The sequence below is a fragment of the Helobdella robusta genome (assembly GCF_000326865.2).
Source record: "Helobdella robusta unplaced genomic scaffold HELROscaffold_33, whole genome shotgun sequence".
NCBI classification, from domain to species: domain Eukaryota; kingdom Metazoa; phylum Annelida; class Clitellata; order Rhynchobdellida; family Glossiphoniidae; genus Helobdella; species Helobdella robusta.
Window position 1 is genome coordinate 711,597 of NW_008704623.1, and position 13,255 is coordinate 724,851.

At 35.3% G+C, this 13,255-nt stretch overlaps 3 protein-coding genes across 3 annotated transcripts; all 3 read left to right on the top strand.

The window, feature by feature from the left end:
- Positions 1–3,544: 3,544 nt before the first annotated feature.
- On the top strand, positions 3,545–5,107 carry HELRODRAFT_175307 (hypothetical protein; the record flags this gene model as incomplete). The annotated part of the gene is made up of 6 exons (XM_009022742.1): positions 3,545–3,625; positions 3,791–3,913; positions 4,286–4,414; positions 4,523–4,562; positions 4,707–4,766; positions 4,863–5,107. The coding sequence occupies 6 exons, from the start codon at positions 3,545–3,547 to the stop codon at positions 5,105–5,107; spliced, it is 678 nt and encodes a 225-aa protein (XP_009020990.1).
- A 1,463-nt stretch (positions 5,108–6,570) lies between these two features.
- Positions 6,571–9,207, top strand: HELRODRAFT_175308 (hypothetical protein; the record flags this gene model as incomplete). The annotated part of the gene is made up of 1 exon (XM_009022743.1): positions 6,571–9,207. The coding sequence occupies one exon, from the start codon at positions 6,571–6,573 to the stop codon at positions 9,205–9,207; it is 2,637 nt and encodes an 878-aa protein (XP_009020991.1).
- A 1,829-nt stretch (positions 9,208–11,036) lies between these two features.
- HELRODRAFT_175309 (hypothetical protein) lies at positions 11,037–13,026 on the top strand (the record flags this gene model as incomplete). Its single annotated transcript, XM_009022744.1, has 7 exons — positions 11,037–11,108; positions 11,209–11,334; positions 11,455–11,577; positions 11,793–11,912; positions 12,210–12,306; positions 12,419–12,481; positions 12,764–13,026. The coding sequence occupies 7 exons, from the start codon at positions 11,037–11,039 to the stop codon at positions 13,024–13,026; spliced, it is 864 nt and encodes a 287-aa protein (XP_009020992.1).
- Between the last annotated feature and the right edge of the window lie 229 nt (positions 13,027–13,255).

Genomic DNA, 13,255 nt, shown 5'->3' on the forward strand with positions numbered 1-13,255 from the left:
AGCTGGAATGGTCGAAATTAGTCTGGAACCAGCCGTCGTAGTATGTATCGGTGCATTTCCAAGTTGGATCCACTCGTATTGCATAGCGGCTAATGAAGCCGCAAACTGTATAGTTAATATTATTCGGAAATAAAAGTGAATAAAAATATGGGAATATTCCAATGTAAAAATCATTCATTTTAAAGTGTAAATAACAGCACGATTTTTTTTATAAAGCATTGAGGTGTTTACAAAATGTCTTTTTTACCTAGTTTCAACTACAACTGGTGTTTGTTTCGCAGTTACCGGGTTCGAATACGACCTAAAGATTCCCGCTTATTACATTCCTGCACGTTTAGCACGTATTTATATATGATGTTTGTGTGTTGTTGATTTTTCTAGACCTAGGAAGTGTGCTAAAAATCTTTTTTCCTTCAATCATTTGCAGGATTTCTTCATCACATGATTTACAGTGCCATCAAATCCATTTTAAATTATTTGGATATTATTCTCAATAATCATGATTTATTTCGGTTTTCCTGTCTCTTAAATTCTTGTTGCCAGTTTCAAACAGTATTGACCTTTATTAAAAAAAGCATTCAGAGAACATTTCTAAATTTTGCAATTTGTTTTTACGTTTGTAATAAAAAAAATTATTCAAAATGTAACTACAACATACTTTTAACGCATTCGTGTTGATATCCGCTATCTTTTCAGAATTTTTCTTCAGAACCACCAACGAGACTTTGACCAAGCTTTCCCACTTTGATTGCCAAAAACTGAGCATCTATCGTTACTTTTATATTTTTAATTATTATATTTTTAGAACGTATGGTTGGTCCACTCCCGTTAACATATACACTTATTCGAGCTTGAGGGATCGTAGAGATGGATAATTCTCTTTCAGTATCTGAATAAAAAGTGTTTTTGTTCCAAATCACAAAATAAAATGTTGTACAACAACTCATCGCAGGTTTCACTAAATATTTTACCCACAGAAATTACAAAAATGAATTTAATCCCATGAAATAAAAAAAATCCGTTGACGAAAGATATTTAAAAAATCGGCGCTCACCAAGAATTTCATTTAGTGTAAAAATGTTGAAACTTACTTTTATTGAGATATAGCGAACATTTGGGATTCGCCGAAACATCTCCATTTACATTCCTGAAAAGCCTGCAATCCCCATTATCAGATTGAACTTCAAAACCCTCACATTTAGAATTCTCGGAGCAAAGCCAGGAGCCCAACAACAGGGCCTTACAAGGTCCCAAACTGGACAGAACAAATCTGTTCAAGTTGTCGCTCTCGCCTGAGTAGCATACGTCACCGCCGTCACAACCACGCACGTGCACGAAACTTTCCAGATTTCCAGAGCGAAATTTTTCCAAATTACATGATGAGAGGTTGAAATTTATTAAAAGACTATTTAGAAATAAGGTCCAAACATTTTTCCTAAAAAGGCCTATCCTTTTTATTTTTTAGGAAAGAGCGGAGGTAGGTTTAACGGCACGAATGGCTAGAGAGAATAGGACCATTATATACAATCATAAACTAAACATCAGAAAATAATTTTTTCTCAAAAATTTCAAAATTTAAAACAAATTCTGAAAATTGTTTAAAACAAACTATACTTTTTTAGAAAACGCGCTTAGGATAACACAATGTTTCGTTGACATTATCCGTTATGTTTGTTGGTCGATAAGAAAATGTTGGATTTACACGGCACACATGTGTAAACACAATATTCTTCTAACTGTGTCTCGTTAAAATATCTTGTTTTCTTTCTATCTCTCATCTCAGTTTCTTTCTATCTCTCATCTCAGTCTCTCTCTCTCTCTCTCTCTCTCTCTCTCTCTCTCTCTCTCTCTTTCTATCTCTGTTTCCCTACAATTTTGTAAAAGATAAAAAAAATATAAAATTTATCATTTTTAGCCTGATGGCCTAATGGTTAAAGGCACCTGGTCTAATCATGCAGTTACAGGGTTCGAAAGCAGGATGATTCCCTTCTTTCATGTGCCTCAAGTGATGCGTGGTTTTTATGATACAATCCTGTGTGAGTTGTCTATTCAGCCGCCAGACCATGATGAAAAATGTGTGTGTTTGTTTGTGTATGTGTGTGTGTGTGTGTGTGTGTGTGTTTCGTGCAATGAATCAAAATCAACAGTTATTTAACGTAAAACCTAATACAGAAAAACGACTCAGCGTTAATTTTTTTTTGTTAAAACTTATATATTGACTTAAAAAATTAAAGTAAAAAAGTAAAAAGCTTGAAGTAATAAAATTGCATGCTTAATAAATCTTTTAAAAGTTAAAATAAAATATGAAAAATGATAATTCGGATTTATGCGCAATTAAATATAAAAATTTTAGCTTAATTTTTAGAATTTTAGTTCGTAAAATCACCTATTCAAACTAAGTTTTCAAATTAAACAAAAAACCAAAATATCTATAATATAAAAAGAAAGTTAAACAGAAGATGGATGATTCCGTAGCGAGCAAACAACGGATTTAACTCTGTGTTTATATTTTCTAACGATTTTAAACGCAATTAAAATCACTTTTTTAATAATTTATTAAATTTCCAAATCAAATTTTAAACCAAACATTAATTGAGTAGAAGAACAATTGTATCGCTGAAATGATTGATATAAATCTTTCTAATGATATCAGTGCAGTCTTCATCGATTGCTCACTCATATTATAGCATTTAGCAACAGACGACAACTTTTAACTTTCAAATTTTAAATGAAATTTAATAAATCTAACTTTCTAGTTAAATATATTTCAATAGAAGTAATTTAGACTTTCCCGATTAAAAATTTAAGCGTGCAAATTTAAATTGTTCCACATTTTTATGACAAAATTATTAATTAAAGACCAACAAACACTTCTTACATTTGCTTGCAGTAGCAGGTCTAGAGGGTAGCAAACTTTCAACATTCTTTTCAAATTTGAAACCCCAGTCGACGTATTTTTTTTAGATCCGACACTGTTTGTTTATAGTAAATTAGCGTAAATTTCAAGAAACTACGTATAAACCCAATGCCAATATACCAGGTTAAAAAAATTTTCCTATTTTAAATTTATTTACAGATCGGATTAACAAGAATGACTTCTATTATAAGCATAACTATACCTTTGCAAACATGAGCGTAAATTTTGCTTGGGCAATTTTTCCATTACATTTTTCAGATTTAGTATAAAATGGTCAAACTACCTATATTAAATTTCAACTTGTTGCTCGAACTAAAATTTGATAAACTAAATTTTTACTGTTAAATTTTCAAAATGAAACCAGAGCTTGAAGCAAAGAAGGATGTTTCAATAGCTGCCATCGATGTGGAACATTCTGCGGTTTTGGCAAGTTCTTTTTTTTTAAAGAGAACAATTTAGGAAACAAGTTTTAATGTTTTGAGATGTTTAGTATTATTGATAATAATGAAGTAATAAGATTTTTATTGAAGTTTCTTTAATTACAATGAAAGTTACTGAAGTCGAAGAAATTGAATTTCTTAGAAACCAACCGAAAGAAAATGCTTCAAAATCGGCGTCACAACCACCATGGCTTCACTGGCTGTCTTGGTCATCTGTGCAGTTGTGAGCATCTTCGTCTACATGAAGGCCCAGAACCAAATAATCGAAGTAAGATAATTTGACGTTATTAGTAATAATAACAGTTTTAGATTAGTGTTAAATATATCCTCCATTTTCAATGATTCAATAAGCTGTTTATAATTTTGGTAGCCAAATAAGTTATGCTTCTAGTTTAATGAGACATAAAATATCTCAAAAACTTCCAACCCACAGTACAAACTGAAAATGTTGGATGGACGGAGTCAGGAAGTGAGTGGGGACCTGACTGAGAACACTGTCAGGTACCACGTGCAAGATACCGACCAGGAAGCTTGGGTCATCGACGATTTCAACACGGTTAATTACATTTTGTGGCGCTTAACCTCTTATTTTCAGCCGTAACGGTGATGAAATTTTATTTTTGAACAAGAAATGAACATATTTGAATCAAATTTTTGTAAATTATTTGAAATATTTCAAGGTTAAACTTGGCGCAAAAAACATTCCATAAACTAAAATAAATGTATTTCTTCTTTTTTTCTAGTTTTCATCAGCATTTTTTCCGATTAATATTCAGAGGTGTCGTCAACCGAGGTTTCACACACATCGCAGGTGATCATATCGGAAATCTGTTTGCATTCGAACGCGACCACTGCGACCTTGCCCCATACTACCGCTTAGTGCGTTAAGGTTTTAAATAACAATAAATACATTTTCATTTCCGTCTAGTACATCAGAGTGACGAAGATAACGACGAAAAGAGGTGAGACTAACTGCTACTTGGCGCCACTGAACGTCTCAACTGCGATGGAGCCATCTAAAGTCTCCAAGCCTGCCTCCAACAACGAGTGGATGGAGGTGGAAAATTATGGATTCAATCAATTTGATGAAGTCCAACTCCACTTATTTATTTTTTAAATTCAGTTTTTAGCTTAGAAATTTACATGTAAATGTAATACATCACAGGCACCAGGCGATCACTCCTCCACCATCTACCAAATATCTGGTTAGTCCATCGAAGACATCTCCTTCCTGAACAAAAAAGCAAGAAGTGCCTGTAAAGGTACAAAACAATTTTTTGAACTGTTTCAACAAATTTATTTTTTATTCACATATAAAACTAAAAAGAATCATTTTGAAATTATCCCAGGAGTTTCAACATATTGGATGTATCCTACATGTGGAAATGACCATCCGACTCCAAACGAAAGTAATGAACATTAATTTAATTTAATTAAACTTTTATTAAGATTTAATTACCGGACCTTTTTCATATTTGAAAATAAATTTCAAATTATCAATTTAGATCAACTGAATGAACCATCGAAAATTCAAAAGCGCGAGGCTCCATACTACGTCCTGACTAATCACACTCGGGACGGGGTGCATTACTACCCGTGTATCAATGGATGCTGTCAAACCGTCTGCGCCGAAATGATTCAATACCATTGGGAAATAATCAACGGTAGAATCAACTGCAACTGGGTCCCAACAAATCTGACGGAACTTTATTGTGAAGCTACACCTGGGCTGAACTGCAATCCTTGTTAAATTTTTCAAGAGTTCGCTGCGTTAGACCAAGCCGAACAGAAAAAATTACTTCAATAATGACACACGTAGTTTAGTGAAAACTAATTTTTACTGGATTTTTAAATAGACGACATGTATTCTGACGTTGTTAATTTTTTTCATAATCATTAGTTAGTATCCTGGATATATTTTTAAAATGATTCACATTCACTGATCGCTTAGACATTTTTGTTAACGTTTAAAATGTTATTAATAAATTTATTTCAAAAGTATCACAGATTAAACCTTTTGAGTCAAACGACTTTTTGAAACTTTTCGCGATATTATAGGCGACAAAATAGATTCATTTTCGAAGCAGACATAAACTGAAAACGTAAAAAACTGAAAAAATATCCCGTAAAACCAAGCAAATTTAATTCACATCAAATAGTTTCTAGAATGTTCTATCATAAAAAACAAAATTTTATAAAAAAAATAGCAACAAAAAATAGCATAAATTCATGGCTATTTAATTTCCTAACAAAACATAAAAAACATTTATTGTAGCACAGTGAAAATTAGAATACTTCCTTTCAACAAAACCTTCCAAATTCCTTTGATGATTCGTACGAAGGAATACTTCAATTCTCACATGTAACACCTCCGAAGTATTTTAGGTTACTCCAGAAATCAGAAAGTAGCGGTGATTTGCTAATTAATTAGAGATTACTTTAAATTCTTTTCAACAAAAAAACTATAATTTATTAAACTTCATTAACTTTCTTCCATTTAATAAAAGCAAGGAATACTTTCAATCCAATTAGCAAGCCTTCCAAAGCAAAGTTAGAATTCCAGTCATTCCAATTGACACCTACCTACACGCGCCAACCAATCCAATAAAAGCACTTTGTTATAATATTGCGGTGGTTTTGTTTTAGCTAATTGGTTTCTTTGATGACGAAACTTCAAGTAGACAGGCGTTTGTAAAGTTTGGTGAATGAAGTGAAGTTGAGTGAAGTAAGATTGTCTGATGGATTGAATTTTAAAACAAAATTTGTCCTTTCTAACATTCATCACCGTTGGTATATAAGTGACTGATTCCTCTGGACAGTATCGTTCAGCAAGTTTCCCGGTCAGATATTTGTGGTCTCAAGTTGATTTTTAAAAAGTCGTTTAACTGATTTCGAAAGTTTCAATTCGTATCACTAACTATTTGAAAAACTGTTAACATTTCTTGAAAAGAAGATTTGATCAAAACTTTCATTCGTTCACTCAAACTTCCAGCCATCCATTCCTTCGTAATCTCTATTCATCCACTTCGAACGGACATCTTGTCATACATTCATTCATTCATTCATTTATTCAATCATTCATTCATTCGTGAATTTTATTCATTCACTCAATCATCCAACCATTCAAACACACAACATTCGATCAACCAACCAGCTGAGCAACTGAACACACGAGATTCCACGTGTCTCAACAAATTTCCAGTTGCACCAATCATGGCTTCTACCCAGTTAGAAAATCGCGCGACAGATTCGCAGCCACCAATTCTAACAATGCAACATCCAAGTGCCAATGGAGCCAGCAGAATAAAAACCGTTAGACCGGTTACCGTCAAATCGGTCAAACGCGGACAAAGAAACGGTTCTGTCGACTCTCCGTACCGAAGTGTGGACAACATCTACATGAGGAGCACAAGAGGGGCGTCATCGATCAGAAGAAAGCAGGTCGGTGCCGGTAGGAATGATGGGGAGGATGAAGATTACACCCATTATCGGTGCCTCCATCGCCGCTGTCGTTGTCAGCGCACCAACTTCCACCAGCGACTTCCCAACGCTCAACACCACTACCGTCAGATGGAAAGGATCAGCAGCCGCTTTGGAGAAAGTAAGGATTGGCTCAACCAAGATGTGGTCGATGATGTTAGTGGCGTTAGAAACTACGACAACAACGATGGTTCCAACAACAACAACAACAATGTTGATTGCAACAATAACAAAGATGATCACAACAACATCAACAACAACATCAACAACGTATTAGATTATCCATTAGCAGACACCATCCATGAAACGTTCATAGATTGTGCTGGAAAGAATGCAACTGGAAGAGAGCACATTGAAGTGCATACAACTGACCACAACAGCATGGACAACATCAGCATTCAAGTCATAAACAACATCGGCAACGAAAATAAAGACAGCTTCCACAACAAAAAAAGCAAATCAACTTTCTCCATCTTCAACATCGGTTGCAGCAACAAAACAAAACCCAGCAAACCAGGCAGGTACAAAGAATCGAAATTCTCAAAAAAATGCAACGGCACATTTCTTTTATTGAAGGCCAGTTTATCCAGGCTCGATATTTCAAGGAACAACAAGGCAAATAAAGCAGAAGATGAACATGACATCAAGTTTACCGACAGCAACATCAGTGACACGAACGGAAATGGTAACATTAACAATAACTTTACTACTGATAATAACTTTAAAACTAACCCAAACAGGACCGTGCACAAGAACCAAGACAGCCTTCCTCAGAGGAACAAGGCAGACGACAAGGCTGCAGAACTCGATTCATCCTTGGACGGAATGTTGCAAATGTTGACCGACAAATGTCTGACCAAATTGGGAAAGTCATACAAACCAATGGTAGAAGTTGTTGGCAGCTGCAACAGTCTGGCTAAGTCAGCAACGACGAAACATTGCGGATACTTGAAACGTCACTTTCTCTCGAAGCATCTCGTCTCCAGCTGCCAGACTCCAGGCCTGTACGTCTCCTGTCTCCAGTCCCGCTCTGGAAAGTTACTCGCCACTTCAAACAACATCCTTCCTACGGTCAAGGTCAATGTCGATCACGTGGCTGACATTGAAAATCATTTCTATTGGCTGATGAAGGCCAGCAGTGATTGGCGGTTAGTGAAAAGTCTGAAAACCATCTTTAAAAAAGAAATCGGAGTTTCAAAGAAAATGGATACAAACGTCAGACAGGATCAAGATACATTTGCGATCAAGTATGCCATTTTGAAGGCGGTTCGTTGCCTTCAAAAACTCACAAGGAATGAAGACTTGGGAAAACTGCATTGCAGCGTTTTCAAAGAGAACTCTTCTTCAGTGTTCTTGTTCGTCAATGAAATTCAAGATGCCTCCTCTTCGTCTTCCTCATCCTCTCCATCACCATCATCATCATCACATGTGTCCTTGTCACCTCTGGTCTGGATGTCCACCGATGACCTATCGTCATCATCATCATCACCATCTTCATCGTTGTCGTCATCACCATCAAAATTGCCACTGCTCAAATGCATAGCATCGAGAAGTTCTGACATACTGTCGATGAGTGAAGGAGAGTTGAAGGAAGGAATGTACGTTGGCTACTTAAAATTGTCCTGCCGCGTGCAGGGCTTGGACATCCTCGTCTCCAAACAACATCTCTCAAGCTTCCCTTCCGTCCAGTTGGACGATGAAGATGGCGTTGATCGAGAGGATAATTTCCGGATGCTAATGAAGGACACCGGCAAACAAAACTATGAAACTGAGTTCCCCGTGATGGAGAAGCAATTCAAAGAAATGCTGCTATCCAAGTGCAATCAACTCATAGATGCCGTCGACACACAAACATCTGCTGCAACCTCATCTGCAGCTGATGATGAAGTTGAAATCGCTGTTGAACCAGCCACTCCAGCTGCACATCGTCTCAACAAGATGACCTTCACATTGAACAACCAGGTGACCATGACCTTGCTAGCACCACCAGCTTCTCTCGTCTGCCAACTCCTGCAAGACCAACTGCCCAACCCTCCACCATCCTGCACCTACCTCCCACTCCGAACTTTCGAGATGATCCATCTTCACGCCTACCAACCACAAATCTACCGAAAGTTCAGCAAGTTGTCGACCATCTTGGATCTGCTATCAGAGGTCTGCAGACGTAGAAAGTTGATCCTGGAAGCTTCTGACATCAGTGACTCACGTGACGAGGAACTGACCGAGCTTCTGGAAATTTCCGCCTGTTCACAAGGCATCCAACGAGAGATGATTGAAGCTCTGGCAAAGAATCGCTGGCTGGCTGGCGTCATCAGACAAGCTCGTCTGCCGTCTTCGAAGGATTTTCTACCTCTGATTGAACTTTTTTGAAACAATTTTATCACTTTTGATTCATGGAAGATCTGTGCGTACATGTGCATACGCTTTTATTCATTTGTCATTATTTTTAAAGTTTTATTTTATTCTTCATTAACATTTTAATCTTCATATAAACTTTTCATGAGTCTTTTTTTCACTGTTTAAATTTCGTGAATAAAACTTATTAACTGATTTATAGATTGATAATACTGATGAAAAACAACTAAATGTGTGTATGTGTGTGCGTGTGTGTGTGTGTTTTCAGTGGTGAAATTACGCTAGCTCGTGAAATCCGACTTTAAGATCGGCATACAGAGCTCCATTGTTCTGTTCCAAATTTATTTGTGTGTTTCTTTGTTCAAAATTTTGTGTGTGTGTGTGTGTGTGTGTTTGTTTAAATTTATTTGTGTTATTGTGATTTGTGTGTTTGTGGTGTGTGTAATGGTAACTGAATGTGCATATTTTTGTATAAAGTTCTGAGTAACTCGTAAAATGCTTTTTTGTAGTAAGTTTCCAGTGAACGATGGTCAGTGATCAGTCGGATGATTTGAAGTCGTATTTCACATACTTGAGTTATTTTCGCCATTAAAAATTTAATTAATATAGACATACACACAGACACACATAAAACACAGACACATATGCACACATACTATTATTTTTCAACTATTAATAGGTCAAATATTTTCAAAAACTTCTGTAAAATTTACTTTATAATAAATGGCTAATCAATTATTTTTTGCGTGTGCGTGTGCTTACGTGTGTGTGAAAATTTGTATTATTATTATTTAAATGGTTCTTGTTATTATCAATATTATTTAAATGGTAATTTTGAAAAATAAAAATGTCACATAAACGTTACTTCAATTGTGTTCTGTGATTTACAACTCTTTGGAAATACGTAGAATTAATGTTACTAATGGGATATATGTATATATATATAATGTTATGTGCATGTCACAGTGTGCAAAAGTTTGTATGTGTGTAGTCTGAATGTGGATGACGAAAACGATCACCGAGTTAGCTCAGTCGGTAGGAGTGGCATGTCTCGCGCTGCTATTACGCGATGTACTGGTTCGAATACTGCCTGTCCGAAACTCGAAGAACATGTCTGACAGAGTCGCATTATAAGGAATAGAAAATAAAAAGAAATGAGCCATGATTATAAAATGCCATTCGTCAGTTCAACGGTGGTCGTTCAAATGTAATCACCAATCAACTCAATCACCAACTCAATCACCACCTACATTATATTACATGAATTGAAATGAACATTAATAATAACAATACAATTAAAGTTAATAACTAAAATTAATATGATGTATTATAGTTATTTTTTACTGCTGTAAAAACTTAATAAAAAATTTGTAGACCTCTTGTTGTAAACACAACAGCCAAACATCAGCTTTTTGTAGCGCGATAGTCTCTGGCTTAAAAATCTGAAGCGTTTTTTCCAAATCGACAATTGTTAAACTATAGGATCAATAGCAATAACATACATACACACACAAATGTATATATATATATATATATATATATATATAATGTATATATATAAATTGCGTAAAATCCTACACACAAACACACACACACTCACAAACACACACACAAAATTTGTGTAAGAAAAATGTATATTAATAATAAGAGAAGTGTTGAAAAAACGTCCGCTCTCAACTAACAATGGCCCGTAAAATTTAACTGCATCTCGTCTCCAGTTGCAAAAGGGTATAAATACTGGAACTCTTCGTGCAAAGTTCAAGCCTGTTTAATTTTAATTAATTATACAGGATTTTGAAAATTTTCAATTCGTTTCGAAAGATTCAGAAGTAAAAGAAGAAGAAATGAAGCCAGAACTCGAACTAGGCAGCAAAGAAACACCAGCAGTTGTGTTCGTTGAGCCACCCAGGGCTCCGGTAACTTTATCGATTTTTTCAAATTAGTTTCATAAATTTAAAATATATTTACGAGATTAATATGGTAATAATTTATTTATTATAATGAATTAAAAATCAGAAACTGACTGAGAGAAAGTACTTCAAGGTTGGCATCATCGTGAGTATTGTGCTCCTGGCCGTCTTGATAATATGCGCTGTGGCAGGCATACTGGCCTACATCGGTGTCCAGAACAAGTTGATTGAGGTTAGGGAAACTTTTTATGAGGAGTCATTCGATTAAATTACTTCATTATAATGAAAAAAATTGATAATTTTGGTGCAGCAAAAAAATTCATCTTATTTAAAATATTATCCTGCCAATTAGTACAAGCTGACAGGGCCGGAGGGACGCACCCAGGAAGTGAGCGGTGACCTCACTGAGAATGTCGTCAAGTACCATATCCAAGATAGCGATCAAGATGCCTGGGTCGTCAATGACTTCAACACGGTCAGAAAGTTTTTTTTGTGTAATGGTTAAGATATCTAGATATCTATGGCCCGGTGTAGTAATGGCTAAGATATCTAGAACTGTGTACTAGTGACTGAGTGCAAGAGCAAATAATCCCAGCCTAGCACATGCAGTGCGTGTTACGTATTGAATCACGTGTATAAAAAGCAAGATCAGAAGCGTTGCATCTCAATTATGAATTTTTTCTATCAAAGGACATAAAAGTAACGAAGATAGTTAACAAGATGGGGACGAACTGTTACGTAAGTCCTCTCAACAGATCAAACGCCATGGAACCAGCAAAGATTACAGTGCCTAAATCATCCGTCATGCAAGTAAGATAATTTCATCCAAATGAATTCATTTTATTGATTATTCGTGAAAATATAGTCAAAATTTATCTCATAGACACTTATTATTTTGTGTGAATGAGTTTGTTTCATTTCGTTTCGTTGGAAGCCGCGAAGGACTTAAAATGTCAGTTCTGTCGCTACAGTGGATGCGTTTGAATGCAGAGAATTCCCGGGCCATCACATGCTTTGTGTGCGATGTGCTGATTCTATTAACGTACACCGTGTGTTTGTTTGTAATACCCTGGAAAAATACTGCAGAAAAATAATTATATTACACAGGAACCATCAGATTTCGTTTCAATTGTTTTTAAAATTTCTGGCGAGCCAATCGGGGACATTTCTTTCATGAACAAAAAGGCAAAAGAAATGTGCAAAGGTAAAAAAAGTTTTTTTCTTCAAAAAAAAATATTTTAATTATTCAAACCAATAAAATTTAATATTTAAAATAAATTGAATGATAATTGTGATTTAATATTTTGCGACTGCAGGGTTATCAACTTATTGGATGTACCCAACTTGCGCTAAGGATGATACTCTGACCTCCGTTCCAAGTTTGCCTAATTCACTCATTTATTTCGTTGTTCAGCAGCCTTAGATAAGCAGCTTTTCAAATGTTCACTTACCAAGATTTCAGCACGTCTAAGACTTAAATTTAAGCTTCAAAATTTTATATTTTTTTTTTATTAAAAAATGTTTGCCAAAACACTGTTATGTAAGGCTATTAATTCATAAATAACGGTTAATTTTCAAATAATTTAAATCCATAAATTTGTCTTAACTTTCCTAAAACATTTCTAAAATTTCTAATAAAAAGTTATTCCTCACCTTTGCAGAAAATCCGGCCAACTCATCATCGATTCAGAAGCGTGCGGCTCCTTTTTACGTTTATTCGACTTATTACTACAGGGGGCTAAACTACCCGTGCTTCAACGCGTGTTGCAGGACTATTTGTGCCCCCTATGTGTCCGTCTACTCCGTTCTTAAATCTGGAGTAATGCAATGCTACTGGGTCACATCGGGTACAAGAGTGCGCGATATATGTTACCCCACGCCTGGACTTGTTTGCAGACGGCCAGCCATTTTTCCAATTTGCTGAACAACAGCTCATTGGATGAAACTTTTTAAAGAGACGACATTAGATGCAAAATGTGACTAATTTTAATTTGATTCAATTTGATTTTGAATAAAAAAATTTATAAATTTTATTGAATATTAACAGTTCCAAATTGACGTTTAACATGTACATTAAATTAACAAATTAGATTTTAAATTATGTGAATGTTTCTGAAAAATGAATTGTTCTCGCATTCAAAATCCGACTTTGT